General features: G+C 40.6%; 2 protein-coding genes across 2 annotated transcripts in view; both read left to right on the forward strand.

The window, feature by feature from the left end:
* The first annotated feature begins 690 nt into the window (after positions 1-690).
* On the forward strand, positions 691-8,768 carry LOC117813585 (prostacyclin synthase-like). The gene is made up of 10 exons (XM_034684654.1): positions 691-1,576; positions 2,169-2,292; positions 3,144-3,319; positions 3,910-4,053; positions 4,521-4,648; positions 5,439-5,620; positions 7,111-7,246; positions 7,550-7,731; positions 8,170-8,321; positions 8,457-8,768. Exons 1-10 carry the CDS (start codon positions 1,509-1,511, stop codon positions 8,605-8,607), a joined length of 1,443 nt encoding a protein of 480 aa, XP_034540545.1. The 5' UTR covers positions 691-1,508; the 3' UTR covers positions 8,608-8,768.
* A 971-nt stretch (positions 8,769-9,739) lies between these two features.
* LOC117830323 (potassium voltage-gated channel subfamily B member 1-like) overlaps positions 9,740-14,374 on the forward strand; it is a 48,152-nt gene continuing 43,517 nt past the window's right edge. Inside the window, exons 1-2 of the mRNA XM_034708431.1 lie at positions 9,740-10,042; positions 10,786-11,450. Of these exons, the coding sequence (XP_034564322.1) occupies positions 10,896-11,450 (555 nt within the window). The 5' untranslated portion in view covers positions 9,740-10,042; positions 10,786-10,895. The remainder of the gene's footprint in view (positions 10,043-10,785; positions 11,451-14,374) is intronic.

Raw genomic sequence — 14,374 nt, forward strand, 5'->3', positions numbered from 1 at the left:
TACAAAGGAGTACAATCGGTTACATTCTGTTTATTTAAAAACCATTATTTGAAATCTCTAAAAACTATACCATGGAATAAGACACTAAGTGACTCCAAGCACAGACAACTTAGTTTGAAATGTTCATCTGGAATGAAACAAATGTAACGTAGCTCAACACGCTCTCTCAGGATGGACAGTGAGTTTTTGGATCTTTGGGCAGAGTGGGAAACAAGGAGAACATTTCAAATGATACGTATCATTCTTCATTTCAAAAACCTCTAACACGGGCTGAAGATATGGACATGGGTACTCAGGTGGAGAATTAGGGCCATCATTACCACCTCAACATGAACTGCCTGATCTGAGTGAAATTTGCTCTGTGTTTGCTCCACGTTCAATATACAGGTAACGACTAAACCACTGAGACAAACAGAACTACACAAACACATTTTACTGTCTTAGGGATCAGATTTCAGAAAAGAGAAGGAAATTAATGAGCTGACTTCAAAGCAAAAGTAGTGAGTAACTAGAGCATTGATAGAAATGTAGTGGAGTACAAAGTACAATAATTGTCTTCTGAATGTAGTGGAGTAAAAGTAATAAGTTTCCCCAAAAAATAATACTCAAGTAAAGTACAGATACTCAAAAATGTACTTAAGTGCAGTACTCAAGTAAGTTTACTTTGTTACTGTCCATCAGTGGCTTTAACTCCCTAACCTCTCCTCCAATATCAACGTGCAGAGACGCATTAGCTCAAAGTCAAAAAGGAAGTAGTCGTGTGTGTGCAAGCGCGCGGGATGACTCAGATTTAATGATGACATTATATTGCGGGATTCGTGGTCGTTCTCATGTAGCACTGTATTTCCCTTACAATAAAGCAATGGCCTAATCTTACCACCTTTTAGGCATTTCCAGACAGGAACATTTCTAAAGAATCTTGAACAGGTTTAACCATAATATAAAAAAAGCAGGAAATGAACAGACGTATAGGCTCTGTGGTGAATTGAATAACATTTGCATACGAGCTATAATTTCTCAAATGATCTCAAATTGAACAAAAATAGCGTTAACTCCGGGTACAGCGGGGTTAGTGTTACATTTGAAATCAAGCCTGGACTTTTTTTTTTAAGTCAAACAAATACAGGCGGACAAACTCTGTATTTATTGCCTCCTAAAACAGTAACCATGATTTTAGATTAAAACATATGGTGTGTTTTGTAGTGTCGTCACCGCCGACGTGTTTTTGTGTCGCAGAAATCCCCGGGAATAAAAGCAAGTAGATGAGCAGCCCGAAAGAGAAATAAATACAAGGACTCGTTTCCTCATTTTCATCAGTCACTCGGTTGCAGGTTGACACATGACGTCAGTGCATATAAGCAATACTTGATGGAAGATTTATCAATGAGCTCTGAGCATGTTGTGACTACAGAGCTGTGACGTTTGTGGGTGGGGAGCATTTTGATAAAAGGGCACGTGTGGGTTGAAGGGACTCCAGTAACTGCAGCGCATAGAAGTAAACTTACGAGATGATCTGGACCATTTTTCTGCTTTTCCAAGCTGTGCTGCTGTATTTTATTCTCACACACAGAAAAAGGTAAGTCATTTTTTCGTTCAGTTGACTTGTCATGAATGTAATGATTACGTTGACCAAGAAAAGCAAGGGACACATTAAAACTGGGTGTGAATTTACAATTTGTTATTATATTCAGGTTTGTGCAGCCATTTCTGATACAAAGTAATACTTTGAATACAATCTGACGCTGCACTTATTTACAACATATTTACAACATGATGATTATTATTATAAAGGACTCAGCACCAGGTTTTGTGAGTTCAGCGGGTAGTTCCAACTCCAGGAATGTGGTAAAACTACAACAGTTAAACTTAGCAATCCTCTTAAATATACTCTCTCACTTCATTGTTTATGTTTTTGTTTCTTACAGTTATGATGAAGTGATGTATCTGTGATCATTTTTCAACTAATCCCTGTTATTGTTAAATTTTCCTTAACCTCTGTGACTATAAGATCATGAAACTTAGGTTAGGTTTACAAACCAGTCTGCAACAAACGATCACCATTTTTTTTTTGTTCTGCAAGAAATGCCTCCACCTTTGGTACAAAAAAGCTATTATTTTATTAGGATGCACTAGATAATAAGTGACACAGTTTGATCTTCTGATTTTAGATCCAAGAGCGAGCCACCTCTAGACAAAGGAGTGATCCCATGGTTAGGCCATGCACTTGAATTTGGAAAGGATGCTGCCAAGTTCTTGAACCGAATGAAGCTGAAACATGGGGACATTTTCACAGTGAGTACAACAACCAGAAAGATTATCAACATTTGAGACATCCAGCTCAACTCTGACACTAAAATGTTAATTTTATGCCATTTCCTCCACATAAGCCTTAAAAGTTCAGCTTTACTATCTTCAAACATCTCTGAAAATTAGAATTTTAACATATACAAATCATGAGAAAGCACCAGCAACTGAAGAAAATGAATAGATTTGATAGGAAGCTCTAAAATGTACTTCATAGACTGTGAGGGCTGATTGTTTTGTCGCCTGTTTTTTCTCAAACTCACCTGTGTATGAATTTAGAAGTCAGTTCTGATTCAAAAGCATTGGGCAGGAAAACAAGAGCCGTCTTGTTTATACACTGAAGGACTGCGGATTTAAAATCAGGCTTGTAGAGTTTTCAGTTGGTGTACATGTACTTGAATTTATTTGAAATTAAACTTGTATTGCTACTGCTTCACTAAATGTATTTCTGAAGAGATCTTTGTTAATGTGATCATGCGTACACTATCATCCAACATTTGCACTGCTGCTATAATTGTCTATCTTACTGAATACAAATAGGAGTTGTTATATTTTCGATCCATTTTAACAGTCTGTTTTTTGAGGAACTGATCTTGAGTTTTACACACTTTAAGAATTCTTATAAAACTACACCTTCTTACACTAATTGAGACTATTTTTCTCAGAAACTTTAGAATAGTCAGGATACCAATGAGTAGCTGATAAATAAGGGTGATACAAGTAATTGTGCCAGTTTAGTGGTAATTACTGTTTCATTTTTGAAACAGGTGAACACACAATGTTTGCAAATGTTCATCTGTGTTGCATCTGTTTCACACATTTTCACTGATGATCTACAGGTACGTGCTGCTGGACGCTATGTGACGGTGCTGCTGGATCCTCACTCATACGACACAGTCATCAACGACTCAGTCTCTCTGGACTTTAGCCGCTATGCTCAGGTGCTCATGGAGAGAATCTTCAACCTGCGGCTCCCGCACCACCAGCCATCAAAAGAAAAAGCAATGATGAAAAAGTATGTACTCATTGTTATTAAACTAAAAACAAACCAGGTTCCGCATATTTTCATTTTCACTTCATGTCAAAGTGGAGAAGGGAAATTTGTTCGTGGAATTCACCAACTGCAGTCTGATGCATAGTTTACTTCTGTAGAGCACCACTCCCATTTTTGGAAAAGTATTTTTAGGCCTTCTTGTTTTGTTATTGCTCGACTGTCATTCACCGGCTGTTTAAAAGAGTCTAACTTAAGACAACAGACTTCTCTTGTATTCTACTGACACATTTTATCATGGGGAAAAACAGGAAGAAAGGGAAAGCCACAAAATTAACGTTATCTTGGGTACACTGCATTTCAGCGGTTGCATCTGAGTCATAGTGCATGTTATTGTTCTCCATTTTTGAAGTTATTTCCATTTTACCCAAATTTGCTAAATTTTATTCCAAAGATATATAATTTCAAGGAAAAAAGGGGGCAGGGCAACTAAGTCATCAAGGTGCTTTTAGAAAGAGTTACAGAGTAATGACAGTTTCCACAACATCATAAATCAGGACAACATGACTTCTTTCTGTAGTGCAGCAGTTAACCTTTTCACTCCATGTCCGCAGGCACTTCCTGGGAATGAATTTGCCCGCCCTAAACAGCACCTTAAGCAGCCACCTGCAGGTCCTGCTGAAAACCGAGATTCCTCAGAACCAGAAAGACTGGAAAGAGGAGGGACTGTTCGACTTCTCTTACAGCTTACTATTCAGGTAAGAGCCCACCCGCCCCCAACACACATTGAAACACACACTCTCAACTTTGTAAAAAGAAGAGTGTGTTCATGTCAGAAGTCTTTAGCTAAACAGTTTACACACCAGTCAGAACTGAGGTCCCCTGTTTGTAAACAGGGAGAAACATGGAGGTTGACTGCACTTTTTTTGACATCATTTTTAAACATGTCTCTGGGATGACTTTTGCAGAGCAGATATTAATCTAGATTTATCTTGCTGTCTTTAATGTTATCACATAACATTAGTAAAAGAAATAGAGAGAGTGGAATTTGTCACATGCTGGCCAGATATTTGCCAGTGGAAAAGTACAAGTTGAAAGGGGGTAACCGGTGTGTGAACTGTGTGGGCTGGTTATCCTTACATCAACACAAACATGCCATTCCCCCTCAATGTACCAAAGAGAGTCCCGCACATTCTCACACTTTGTCTCTCTGTGTTTGCTGCAGGGCGGGGTACCTGACCTTGTTTGGAGGAGAGCAGAACAACAACAACACAGATCCCTCACACGTCTACGAAGAGTATAAGAAGTTTGATGGTCTATTAACCAAGATGGCGAGAGGCACACTGAACCCAGGTAAGGATAATAAAAACACTCCTCAAAACCTGAAAGCCTAACATTGGACAAGGACTACAAATTAGCCATGGCTAGAAGTCCTATTAAGTTACACTTTAATTAGCTGTATCAATGTTCACATGTACTGTCCCTGTCAAATAAACTGATAGGTAAATAAATTAGGAGCCTGATTATCTTCATCTTAAAAGAACCCGCAGTTATCTGAGATCACATGAATAGAAACACTAAGTTTTGATGTTCGTCAGGTGTAAGTATGGGTGATTGGGCCAAAAATGATCTTATAACCATTCATCATCACATAGCGTAACATGTGTCCTCACTGTTTACATCTGTCACTGCGTCTCGTTGAACATGCTTTGACATCATCTTCTACACAATTGTTTTCTGGTTGCTATGGCAAGATTCACTTACTCAGGTGCTTACATAGCGTCTAGAAGCCTATTAGTGTTTTTATAGACTTAAATAATTCACATTCATCATCACAGTCCTCCACAGACCATGATCTAACTTGTACGTGGCACTCACTACGCTGGCAGTGCTACATTTCCTCAGGCCATATCGTTCATTGAGTTGCATCACTGAGTTATACTTCCATCTGTTCCACTCAAAACAAACTGAAAAGCTGGCTAATTAGATACCATTACACTCCTCCTGCAGTCATGCCTGTTATTCCTGAAATATTGTTACCTCTCTTACTCCTTCTGTTTATCTTTCTGGTGTTGGCTCAGATAAAAAGCTCAGCTCTTTATGCTTTCTCTGACATACTTTGTGATGTTTATATGTGTGACAGAGGAGAAGAGGACAGCCCAGAGTGTTCGGCACAAACTGTGGGAGCTTTTGGCTCCAGCAGGTCTGACTGAGGACTCGGGGTCGAGCCCCTGGCTTCAGTCTTATCGGCAACTCCTGCAGGAGGAGGGTGCTGACGAGGAGACGCAGAGGAGGGCTGTACTGATGCAACTCTGGGCCACACAGGTGAGTCAGACCTCCATGCAAAGCCAGATTTCTGGTCATGGTCACTAGCAGAGATTAGGCAAGCTGCTTTTCAAGTCAGATGACTGATGCAGATATGTCTTGGAAGATTGCTTCTGACCTACAAGTCTCCAAAGAGACTTAAAGTCAATAAGATTGAGATAAAGATATAGATAAAGAGCAGTACTCACATCTGGCACACGAGGATGCTGTTCATCTCTGCTTTCACTGCAGACATATTGTTTTGGAGGTAGAGGACTTGAAACAGCTTCAGAAATATGCAAGGACATTAAAAAACTGAATGTTGACATGAATATGCTTCACTTCAAAATAAAAGAAATAGCATTTTACTGACATTTCTCTACAAAACACAGTTCAAGATGTTTCTCCTGGAGAATCTTTACATGAAAATAATCTAATACATGATTTGGTTGAACTCTTTTACATCAGGTTATGGAGCATTGTTGAAAAAAAAAAAGTTGCAGCTACAATCAAAGAAGTGTTTTTTTACTATTTGGCTTTTACTTGGCCTTGACGTCTTACACACATGTCACTGGACTTTGTATTGACTCATGGCGTTCTGCTGGAGGGCTGTCTTGCATCAAATGAGCTCATCAGATGATTACTTCAGCATTTGCCTTACTCCACGCGCTGCTTACTCATCTTTTTCGCACTTGTCACCAAGGTTTATTTACATTTGTTTTCAAGTGTGAGCCACAACTTTTCAGATGACTGTGAGTCACATTTTTCATCCAAACTTAAGTGGCAGAAATGAAAATATATTTGCAGGATGTACTTGCACTGAAAGGGATTTGTTATACATAATGTAGTAATGACAACCAGGATTGTAATCACTGTCAGTGCGGCGTTATTGAGATAAACACTTAGGAAAATATCACTGTTGTCCCAACTCCATTCTTGATACGTCTGCCAAAAGTGTGGATAGCATCATCTTCATTTGACACATGTCTTATGGATGAACCTGTTTTTATCAGCACCACTGAGCAAACATTAATTTATTTTAGTAGAGTATTTGCAGACACATGAGGGGCAAATGTTGTGAGTATCTATTCAGTATTCACTGGTTTGTGCGTATTCCTGGCAGACAGCTTTGAGGGTTTTGTCCTGCCTTTGGTTGCAGGCAGATGACAGGGGACCCCAGGTTTCCAATGGCTTTCCTTTTTAAGTAAACCATTACCGAGCTGCGCTTTGCCAGTAGAGACACTATCCAGAGCCTGCCTGCTCTCATCTCGGACACATGAAAGGAAGCCGTCCTTTTACATACGGACAGCAGTAAAGAGTCTTCGGGCTTGTTTTTGTTAATTATTAAACGTGACTGTAATTCATGCTTTGTTGCCAGTTGCCAGTGTAACAAAAGACCAGTAAATGCTCTTATTTACTTTACCAAATAACCATCTGTGCTGTCACTATGCAGGTCCAAAGCGAGAGACAATCTTATCTTTGTCTTAATTCAAGCCTTTGTTTGTTTCCAGGGTAATGTTGGTCCTGCTGCATTTTGGCTCTTGGGCTACTTGTTGACAAACCCTGAAGCTCTGACAGCGGTGAAGACGGAGATGGACACCTTGAAGACATCTGTGCAGAATGCACCTGTGGACACTGCTGTGTTTGGTAAGACCTGGAATTTTGACTAAGCAACATTATGTTTGCATGTGTAGTAGAGCAAAACACACAAAATACTGCAAGAGAATAAAACTTGGAGAAATTGTTACAGCTCAAGAAAACTTGAGGTAACCTGGAAATTGGGATCTTTAAATTTATTTAGGTATAGTGTACATTAAAAAATACATAACACTATATAATATATAAGTTATTTGAATTAATCAAGATAGTTTAAAATGTAGTGCAGAAACACATGATGATTTACATGATTTTTTAGCTGTTATTGACGTTTTTCTTTCTATCCCTTACCAGACAGTGCCTTGGAAGAGACACTCAGACTCACTGCTGCCCCCTTCATCACCAGGGAAGTAGTGCAGGAGAAGACTCTTCGTATGGCTGATGGCCAGGAGTATCTGCTGAGGAAAGGAGACAGGGTGTGTTTGTTTCCTTTCAGCAGCCCTCAAATGGACTCTGAGATCCACCATGAACCGCAGGTTTGTTGCCCTGTTATGTTAAAGTTACATATCTCCTGTTACCCACCTCTATCGCTTCAACCCAAAGTATCTGTGCTGCCAAATGGTGTAGTATTTATTGTATTTGGCACTAGTTGGGTGCAGACTAAAGTGTGATTATTGTAGTTGTTTATATAAGGTGGAATCACCGCCTACACAATGCTGATCCTGTGGTACCCAGTGAGAGGTCAAACCCAGAGCTGTGGACCTGTCAGGGATTAGCTAGGTATGGGAACAGAAACACAGCTAATAGACGTGGGAAGGACATAACTGGAAAAAAAACAATCCTCTGTCCACCATACATGAGACAAAACAAACATACAATACACTGTGTGATCAAGCTAATTTCACTAAATTAAGCTGTCTTTTCCTACTGCCTGCATCTAATGTCTCCTGCTAAAATATGTGTTTCCTCTCCAGAAATTCAAATACGATCGCTTCCTGAATGTCGATGGATCAGCAAAGAGAGATTTTTATAAAGCAGGGAGGAGGCTGAAATATTACACCATGCCGTGGGGCGCGGGAGCCAATGGCTGTGTGGGAAAGCACTTTGCCATCAATACCATCAGACAGTGAGTGTCCTGGAATTAGTTCAACATTAAGAATCACGTTCAGGCCTCAGAATGTGCCACATTCAAACAGTGATGTTACCTTTAATAACTTCTGATTGAATTCTCCTAATTGTATGTTTCATCCTTGCTGTACAGGTTTGTTTATATGGTGCTGTCCAACTATGATTTGGAGCTGTGTGACCCACATGCTGGTATGCCGGAGGTAAACGCCAGTCGGTATGGATTTGGGATGCTACAACCAGAGCGGGACCTGCTTGTCAGATATAAACCCAGACATGCACAATAGGACTCCAAAAGATATGCAGAACAAGCATTTTATGTACATTTCAACAAGCATATTGTTTATAATGTAAATATGTCCTTTGTACTTTTGTATTCTATATTCTATTTTTTTTTTACAGTATGTAATTATGATGTTATTTATCAATAAATGTAACTTATACCCTGCGTCCAATCTTGTATAGTCAAATTCTTTTGAGTTTGGGCTTAGATTGTTAGTTCAAGTCCATCAACTTAACATTTATAGTGTGTAAAACAAAATAATGAGAATAATAAGATGTTTACATTTGAGGTGTCATTTGTAGCAGCTGTTAAAAGTTTGGTTCTGTGTGTTGATTATAGAGAGCATGAGTAAAATGAGGGGACTGCTTGTTCTGTAAACACAGCCGGCCACACATCTGTCACACTCGCACTTGCTCGCTGTTTGCAGACGGAGGCTGAGTGGAAAGTTTAGATTTAGATGTCGCTTTGGAAAGCAACTGATTACTTGCTAGCAGAAGCAGATCTGCTATGGACCACAGAGTGTGAGAAACAGAGGGGATCAGTGAAGGGAGAACAAAGAATATGCTCTCATCTCAGGATTTCTGTTGAAAAATGCTTAAAAAGTAAGAGAAGGATGTCCTTTTTGTGTGGATTATTCAACTTATTTCGATTTGGTTCCTTCTTTGAGCTGAGACTAGATTATGCCATCTATGCAGACATTGAGCTGATGTATTTTTCCACATTATTTCAGTGTGTGACTATTTTCAGTGAAAAAAAATCATAAATATTACTTGGGATCATTGCAGGATTATATCCACGTCTAGTTTTGAATACGTGGCACTTTTATCTCTTATTTATAGATGGATACATTAATGTGTTAGTGACTTCACTTTGAATTATACTCATACAACCTCTGATACAAAATTACAGATCTGTTTTCTTAGTTATGGTCATGTGGTTCTTGGAGGATTTATCCTCGTGTGTATCGTTGTTTCTCAAAGCGGAGATACAGTAGGCTACAGATGCACCGAGCTGTAGCTGGCCGGCTTTGCGAGGGTTAAATTCTCACAGGCTGCCGCCGCTGGAGGAGCAGAGTGAAGTCAGCCCCTGCAGGATCCCATCACAGTCACAGGCGCCGGCCAGCAGCCAGCAGCACACTCACACTGACACTGAGAGCAAGAGGAAGAGGAGAGAAACCGAGAGCATCCCTACTTACTCTCCAGTGTATACTTGTTGCTATTTACCTCACACAGGAGTGGTCAGATCAGTCTGGACATGGTGATGTCTGAATGAAAAGTAGTGTATTTTCCGACATGTCGCTACGTGGCTCATGATGCCTCCATCAGCTCCCAGCAGAGAGTCGGATATCTGGACGGAGAACACAAGTTTGAATCTCGAGATTACTCCTGAAATGTTGCTGCTGTCCGTTCATGGGACGAACCGGGATATACGGGAGACAGGTGTGTGTCAGGTTTGTTTCTTTTTTTAGTGTGCTTGGATCTATTTTTAGCCCACATGGTTTCACTTTGATATTTCTGCCCTGTCTCTGTTTGACGTTGCTTTATCTCATTTATGAGTATGGTTGGCCCTAGGCTACATAAGATTTTCTACAGATGCACTGTTTAACATTATTCGGATTTTATTTTGTATTTGGGCGTTTTGCTTTGCTCAGATTAACTTGATAATTTCTTGCCTTTGGAAACTTTACGTCAATAATCAAGCAAGTTTGCTTGAAAGGTCATTCCACACACTTGTATAGACTCGTATTTAGAGTTCACGGTCAGCGTTCACTTCTGTTGGGTTTAATGTTACTCCCATGTGAACGGTCCAGCAACATATTGATATTTACAATCCTAAAAAAACACTACCCCCTCTTTAAATCGAGATAATCGTTACTGTCCCACCTGGGCTGGCACGTTTCAGCACCACAGTCCGTGGACAGCGACAGACAGACAGGCGATTCAGCACCAGACAGCGCTCAGAAAGTTGAGTCCAGTTTATCATTGGCCCGGATCTCCAGTACCTCCACCCCCTCCTCCACTCCTGTCAGCAAGAAAAGCGGCTGTGCCTTTTAAAGCTGATTAAAATTTCTATTCGGTTGTCTGATGAGTGGATAAACCACCTGACATTCATGCTCTAGGACATAGTGAGATTGTTCCACAGCGCATCATAATTTCCCTTTTGTTTTTTCTTTTGTTTACAGGAAGCAACAAGGAGGGACCCTGATGTGGTCATCTCCAGGATCATGTCTTCTTAATCCACCAGACTGTGTCTTTCAGTCTTTTCAGGTGACCGAGTGACTTGAAAGTGAAGATGATCAAATCTGGATCTTACTCGGCCTCCTCGGAGCCGCCGGACAATATGGACATCATCCGCAGCAAGACGCACACCCGCCGGGTGAGACTCAACGTCGGCGGCCTCCTCCACGAGGTCCTATGGAGGACTCTGGACCGGCTGCCCCGCACCAGGCTGGGCAAGCTGAGAGACTGCAACACCCACGAGTCCATCATGGAGATATGCGACGACTACAGCCTGGACAGCAACGAGTACTTCTTCGACAGACACCCCGGCGCCTTCACCTCCATCCTCAACTTCTACCGTACCGGGAAGCTGCACATGATGGAGGAGATGTGTGCCCTGTCCTTCAGCCAAGAGCTGGACTTCTGGGGCATAGACGAGATCTACCTTGAATCCTGCTGCCAGGCAAGGTACCACCAGAAGAAGGAGCAGATGAATGAGGAGCTGAAAAGGGAGGCCGAGAACATGAGGGAGAGGGAAGGAGAGGAGTTTACCACCACGTGTTGTTCCGAGAAGAGGAGGAAACTGTGGGACCTCCTGGAGAAGCCAAGCTCCTCATTTGCTGCTAAGGTAGAGTTCAGCTTTTCTTTTTCCACACAGCCAGGGCAGATCAAGTGAAAGAAGTACAACAGAGGGTGGCATATGAGTGTTAAAAAAATATCTCCCCTTTAAGAAGTGGAGAGGAGTTTGAGTCTAATGAACAGAGTTTAAATTTAGTTTAACATCCAGAGGCAAGCAGAAATCTCTCTTTGAGGCTAGCTTGATCTGATGTCTGACTTTCTTTGAACCCCAACTACTGCTTTTAATCTGTCACTTTCAGTAGCTTGAGCACAGGAGAGAGATAGACAGGCAAAATGGAGAATGTTGTTGTTGTTGTACTGAGTGGTGAATGTCAAACTTTTGCTCATTCCTCAGCGTGTATTGAACAGTGAGTCTTCGAAACAAGTCATTTTGTTAAATTGCTCCAATCAATGATCCTCACAAGGTGTTCTTTCATGAGAAGCAAAGAGCTGGTGCTGTTTTCTGGCGAGTTAATTAAAACCCAATTTTTGTTTGGGTTGTTGAAATAAAAACATGTCAAGCCTTCATTGGGGTCTATTGTTGGTTTCAGTCTGAGACTTGTTCCCCTGCCAGGATCATCTGGGAAACGGTGTCTCTGAGTAATTATTGAATGTATGTGTTTTGTTTTGTTTTCCTGAGTTGATAAAAAGAGTGACGCTCATTGTTGGAGTTTAATCTATGGAGACCCTTCTGGACAAAATATGTATTTTTAGACCACCACGTAATGCTCAGACACTTCGTCTTGGCTTCATTAGCCATCCCTGCCTCATTTCCAGTCCTGCATTAAATCATCCAGCCCACTAACAGGCTTGTGGCTAACACTCCAGGAGCAAGAGTAATACAGCATGCTAAATCAATGAATGTAGTCATGTTAACAATGCTTTTAAGGGACTTTGTAAAAGATGTGTCTGAGTCAATATTCAATTAAAATGTTAGATATTTAACCGCTGGTATTCTATCAACCAAACAACAGTTTTGGGATCTTGCAAAATGAGAGATGCTACCCTTTTAGTCTCTCACTTACCAGATAGATTGAATAATAAAACTTTAACAATCACTGTGCTGAACTTTAAGTAGGACTGTTATTTTCAGATGCTGTTAAAATGTGTTGTTATCCGTTTTAAGTGTCTGAAGATTTCACATTGAAGACCACACAGCATGTCTGCTGTTCCAGCCACAAAAGATATCAGAGAGAAATCATTAGTCTAAAAATTTCAAACACCTCTTTGAACAGACCTTCCTGCATAATTTATTCAGCTCATTTACTGAGAGAACCTGCTCAATCTCTGACCTTGGATTACTTGAGCCCTTAATTATTTTCTTCATTATTCAATCACATTGCTTGAAGATATGCTCAGTTTAAAACACTCAGTGCCCCTCCCTCACGTTTCCGCCGTAGCTTCCTGGAACCATTAATTACACTCACTGAGAATCATACAACACCAGGTCCTCTGGTAATAAGGCTGACTAGCAGACTTTCAGGGATGGGGAAAGTAAAACTTTGATGTTGATACATCTTTCACGCATTTTATCTATGCAACAACATATTTCTAACCATTGACTGCATATGGATTACGTGCCTCCATCTCCTCACACTATGAGATGTGAAGCCAAAGTACCGCCTCAATAGGCTCTGACATAATGCGCTAGTGGTGCCAAGGTGAGTGCAGAAGCAACCACCTGGCTGATGGAGCTAACCATAGCACACATTTAACTTACCAATGAGGCACCAAAGATCCCTCAGGTCTGTATAGTCGATAGCAGAACAGATTCTTGTGTTGATTTGAAGCTGACACACACAGCTATGGGAAGTTCTATGAGTCTTGTGTTAGCATTTGTTTCCCTTTTCTCTTGCTTCTCCACCTCTACTTTGTTAATTGGGTAGAAAATGCTGCAGGTGCCTGTATTTATCATCAGAGCTTTCAATAATCTTAAGATAAGATAAGGTATTACTTTATTGATCCCTGGTGGGGAAATTAAGTTGTTGCAGCAAGCCAGACATAAGTACAATCAAGAAAAAGTTTCAATTGCTAAAATAAAGTAAGTAAAAATGAAAATAGATAAATAAAGATAGAATACAAATTTAGATATATACAAATGTTACAAATGGATTAAATAGAAGTAATTACAGGCAGTATTAAAATTGGTTCAGTAGTGACAGGTTCACATGGTGGTCAGCATGGTGCAGTCTGTGGCCTCCATTACTGTTTAACAGTCTGATGGCGGTGGGCACGAAGGAGCGCCTGAAGCGTTCTTGCACTGTGGTGGGATGATGCGTTACCTGAATGAGCTCCACATCAGCCACAGCTCATCATGGAGAGGGTGAGAAGGGTTGTCCAGGATGGCTCGCAGTTTGCAGCAATGGCGTGTGAAAACTCCCACAGCAGATAGTACGGCTGTAATCCTCCTGCCAGAAGTTCCACATCAAGGATGCGGACAGAGTGCTTCACAGAAGTATGCCTGGGATTAAACTTTCTTAACATCAATACTGCACTTCTGAGCCCGACTAAGGATTTGCTTAGTCGAATCTGATTCATCAGATTTTGCCCATAGTCGACGAATAGTCGAATGTTTGTTGTTTTTCCTTATTGACCCAAAGTCTGCATTATGGTGACCGCATGACAATATTACGCATAACCATTTACAATTAAGAGACTAAAAGGGACAACAGAATATTATAAGCATAAAACTTAGATTTTTTAAATCTATATTGCACGCAAAAACAACGAGGTGATGAAGGAGAGAAAACTCAAATAAGGCCACCATCCGTTAAACATGGAACAACGCGCCATTATAGAATAAGGAATCAGGAGATATTTAAACAGTGTTCACACAGAGGAGAGCAGCACTGCAGAGGGTAGTTTGTCCAGCTAAAGGGTTTTTAAGTCTCTTAACAGTGCCTTTTAAAACACCTCTTCATGAAGCTGCTCCTC

Source organism: Notolabrus celidotus, chromosome 1 (genome assembly GCF_009762535.1).
Source record: "Notolabrus celidotus isolate fNotCel1 chromosome 1, fNotCel1.pri, whole genome shotgun sequence".
In the NCBI taxonomy this organism is placed as follows: domain Eukaryota; kingdom Metazoa; phylum Chordata; class Actinopteri; order Labriformes; family Labridae; genus Notolabrus; species Notolabrus celidotus.

Bases quoted from the DNA above. Each gene is read 5' to 3' on its own strand.
- LOC117813585 (XM_034684654.1), top strand. From the start codon at position 1,509: ATGATCTGGACCATTTTTCTGCTTTTCCAAGCTGTGCTGCTGTATTTT. The intron at 4,649-5,438 runs GTAAGGATAATA...TATGTGTGACAG, and splicing joins GAGAGGCACACTGAACCCAG to AGGAGAAGAGGACAGCCCAG. The intron at 7,732-8,169 runs GTTTGTTGCCCT...TTTCCTCTCCAG, and splicing joins AGATCCACCATGAACCGCAG to AAATTCAAATACGATCGCTT.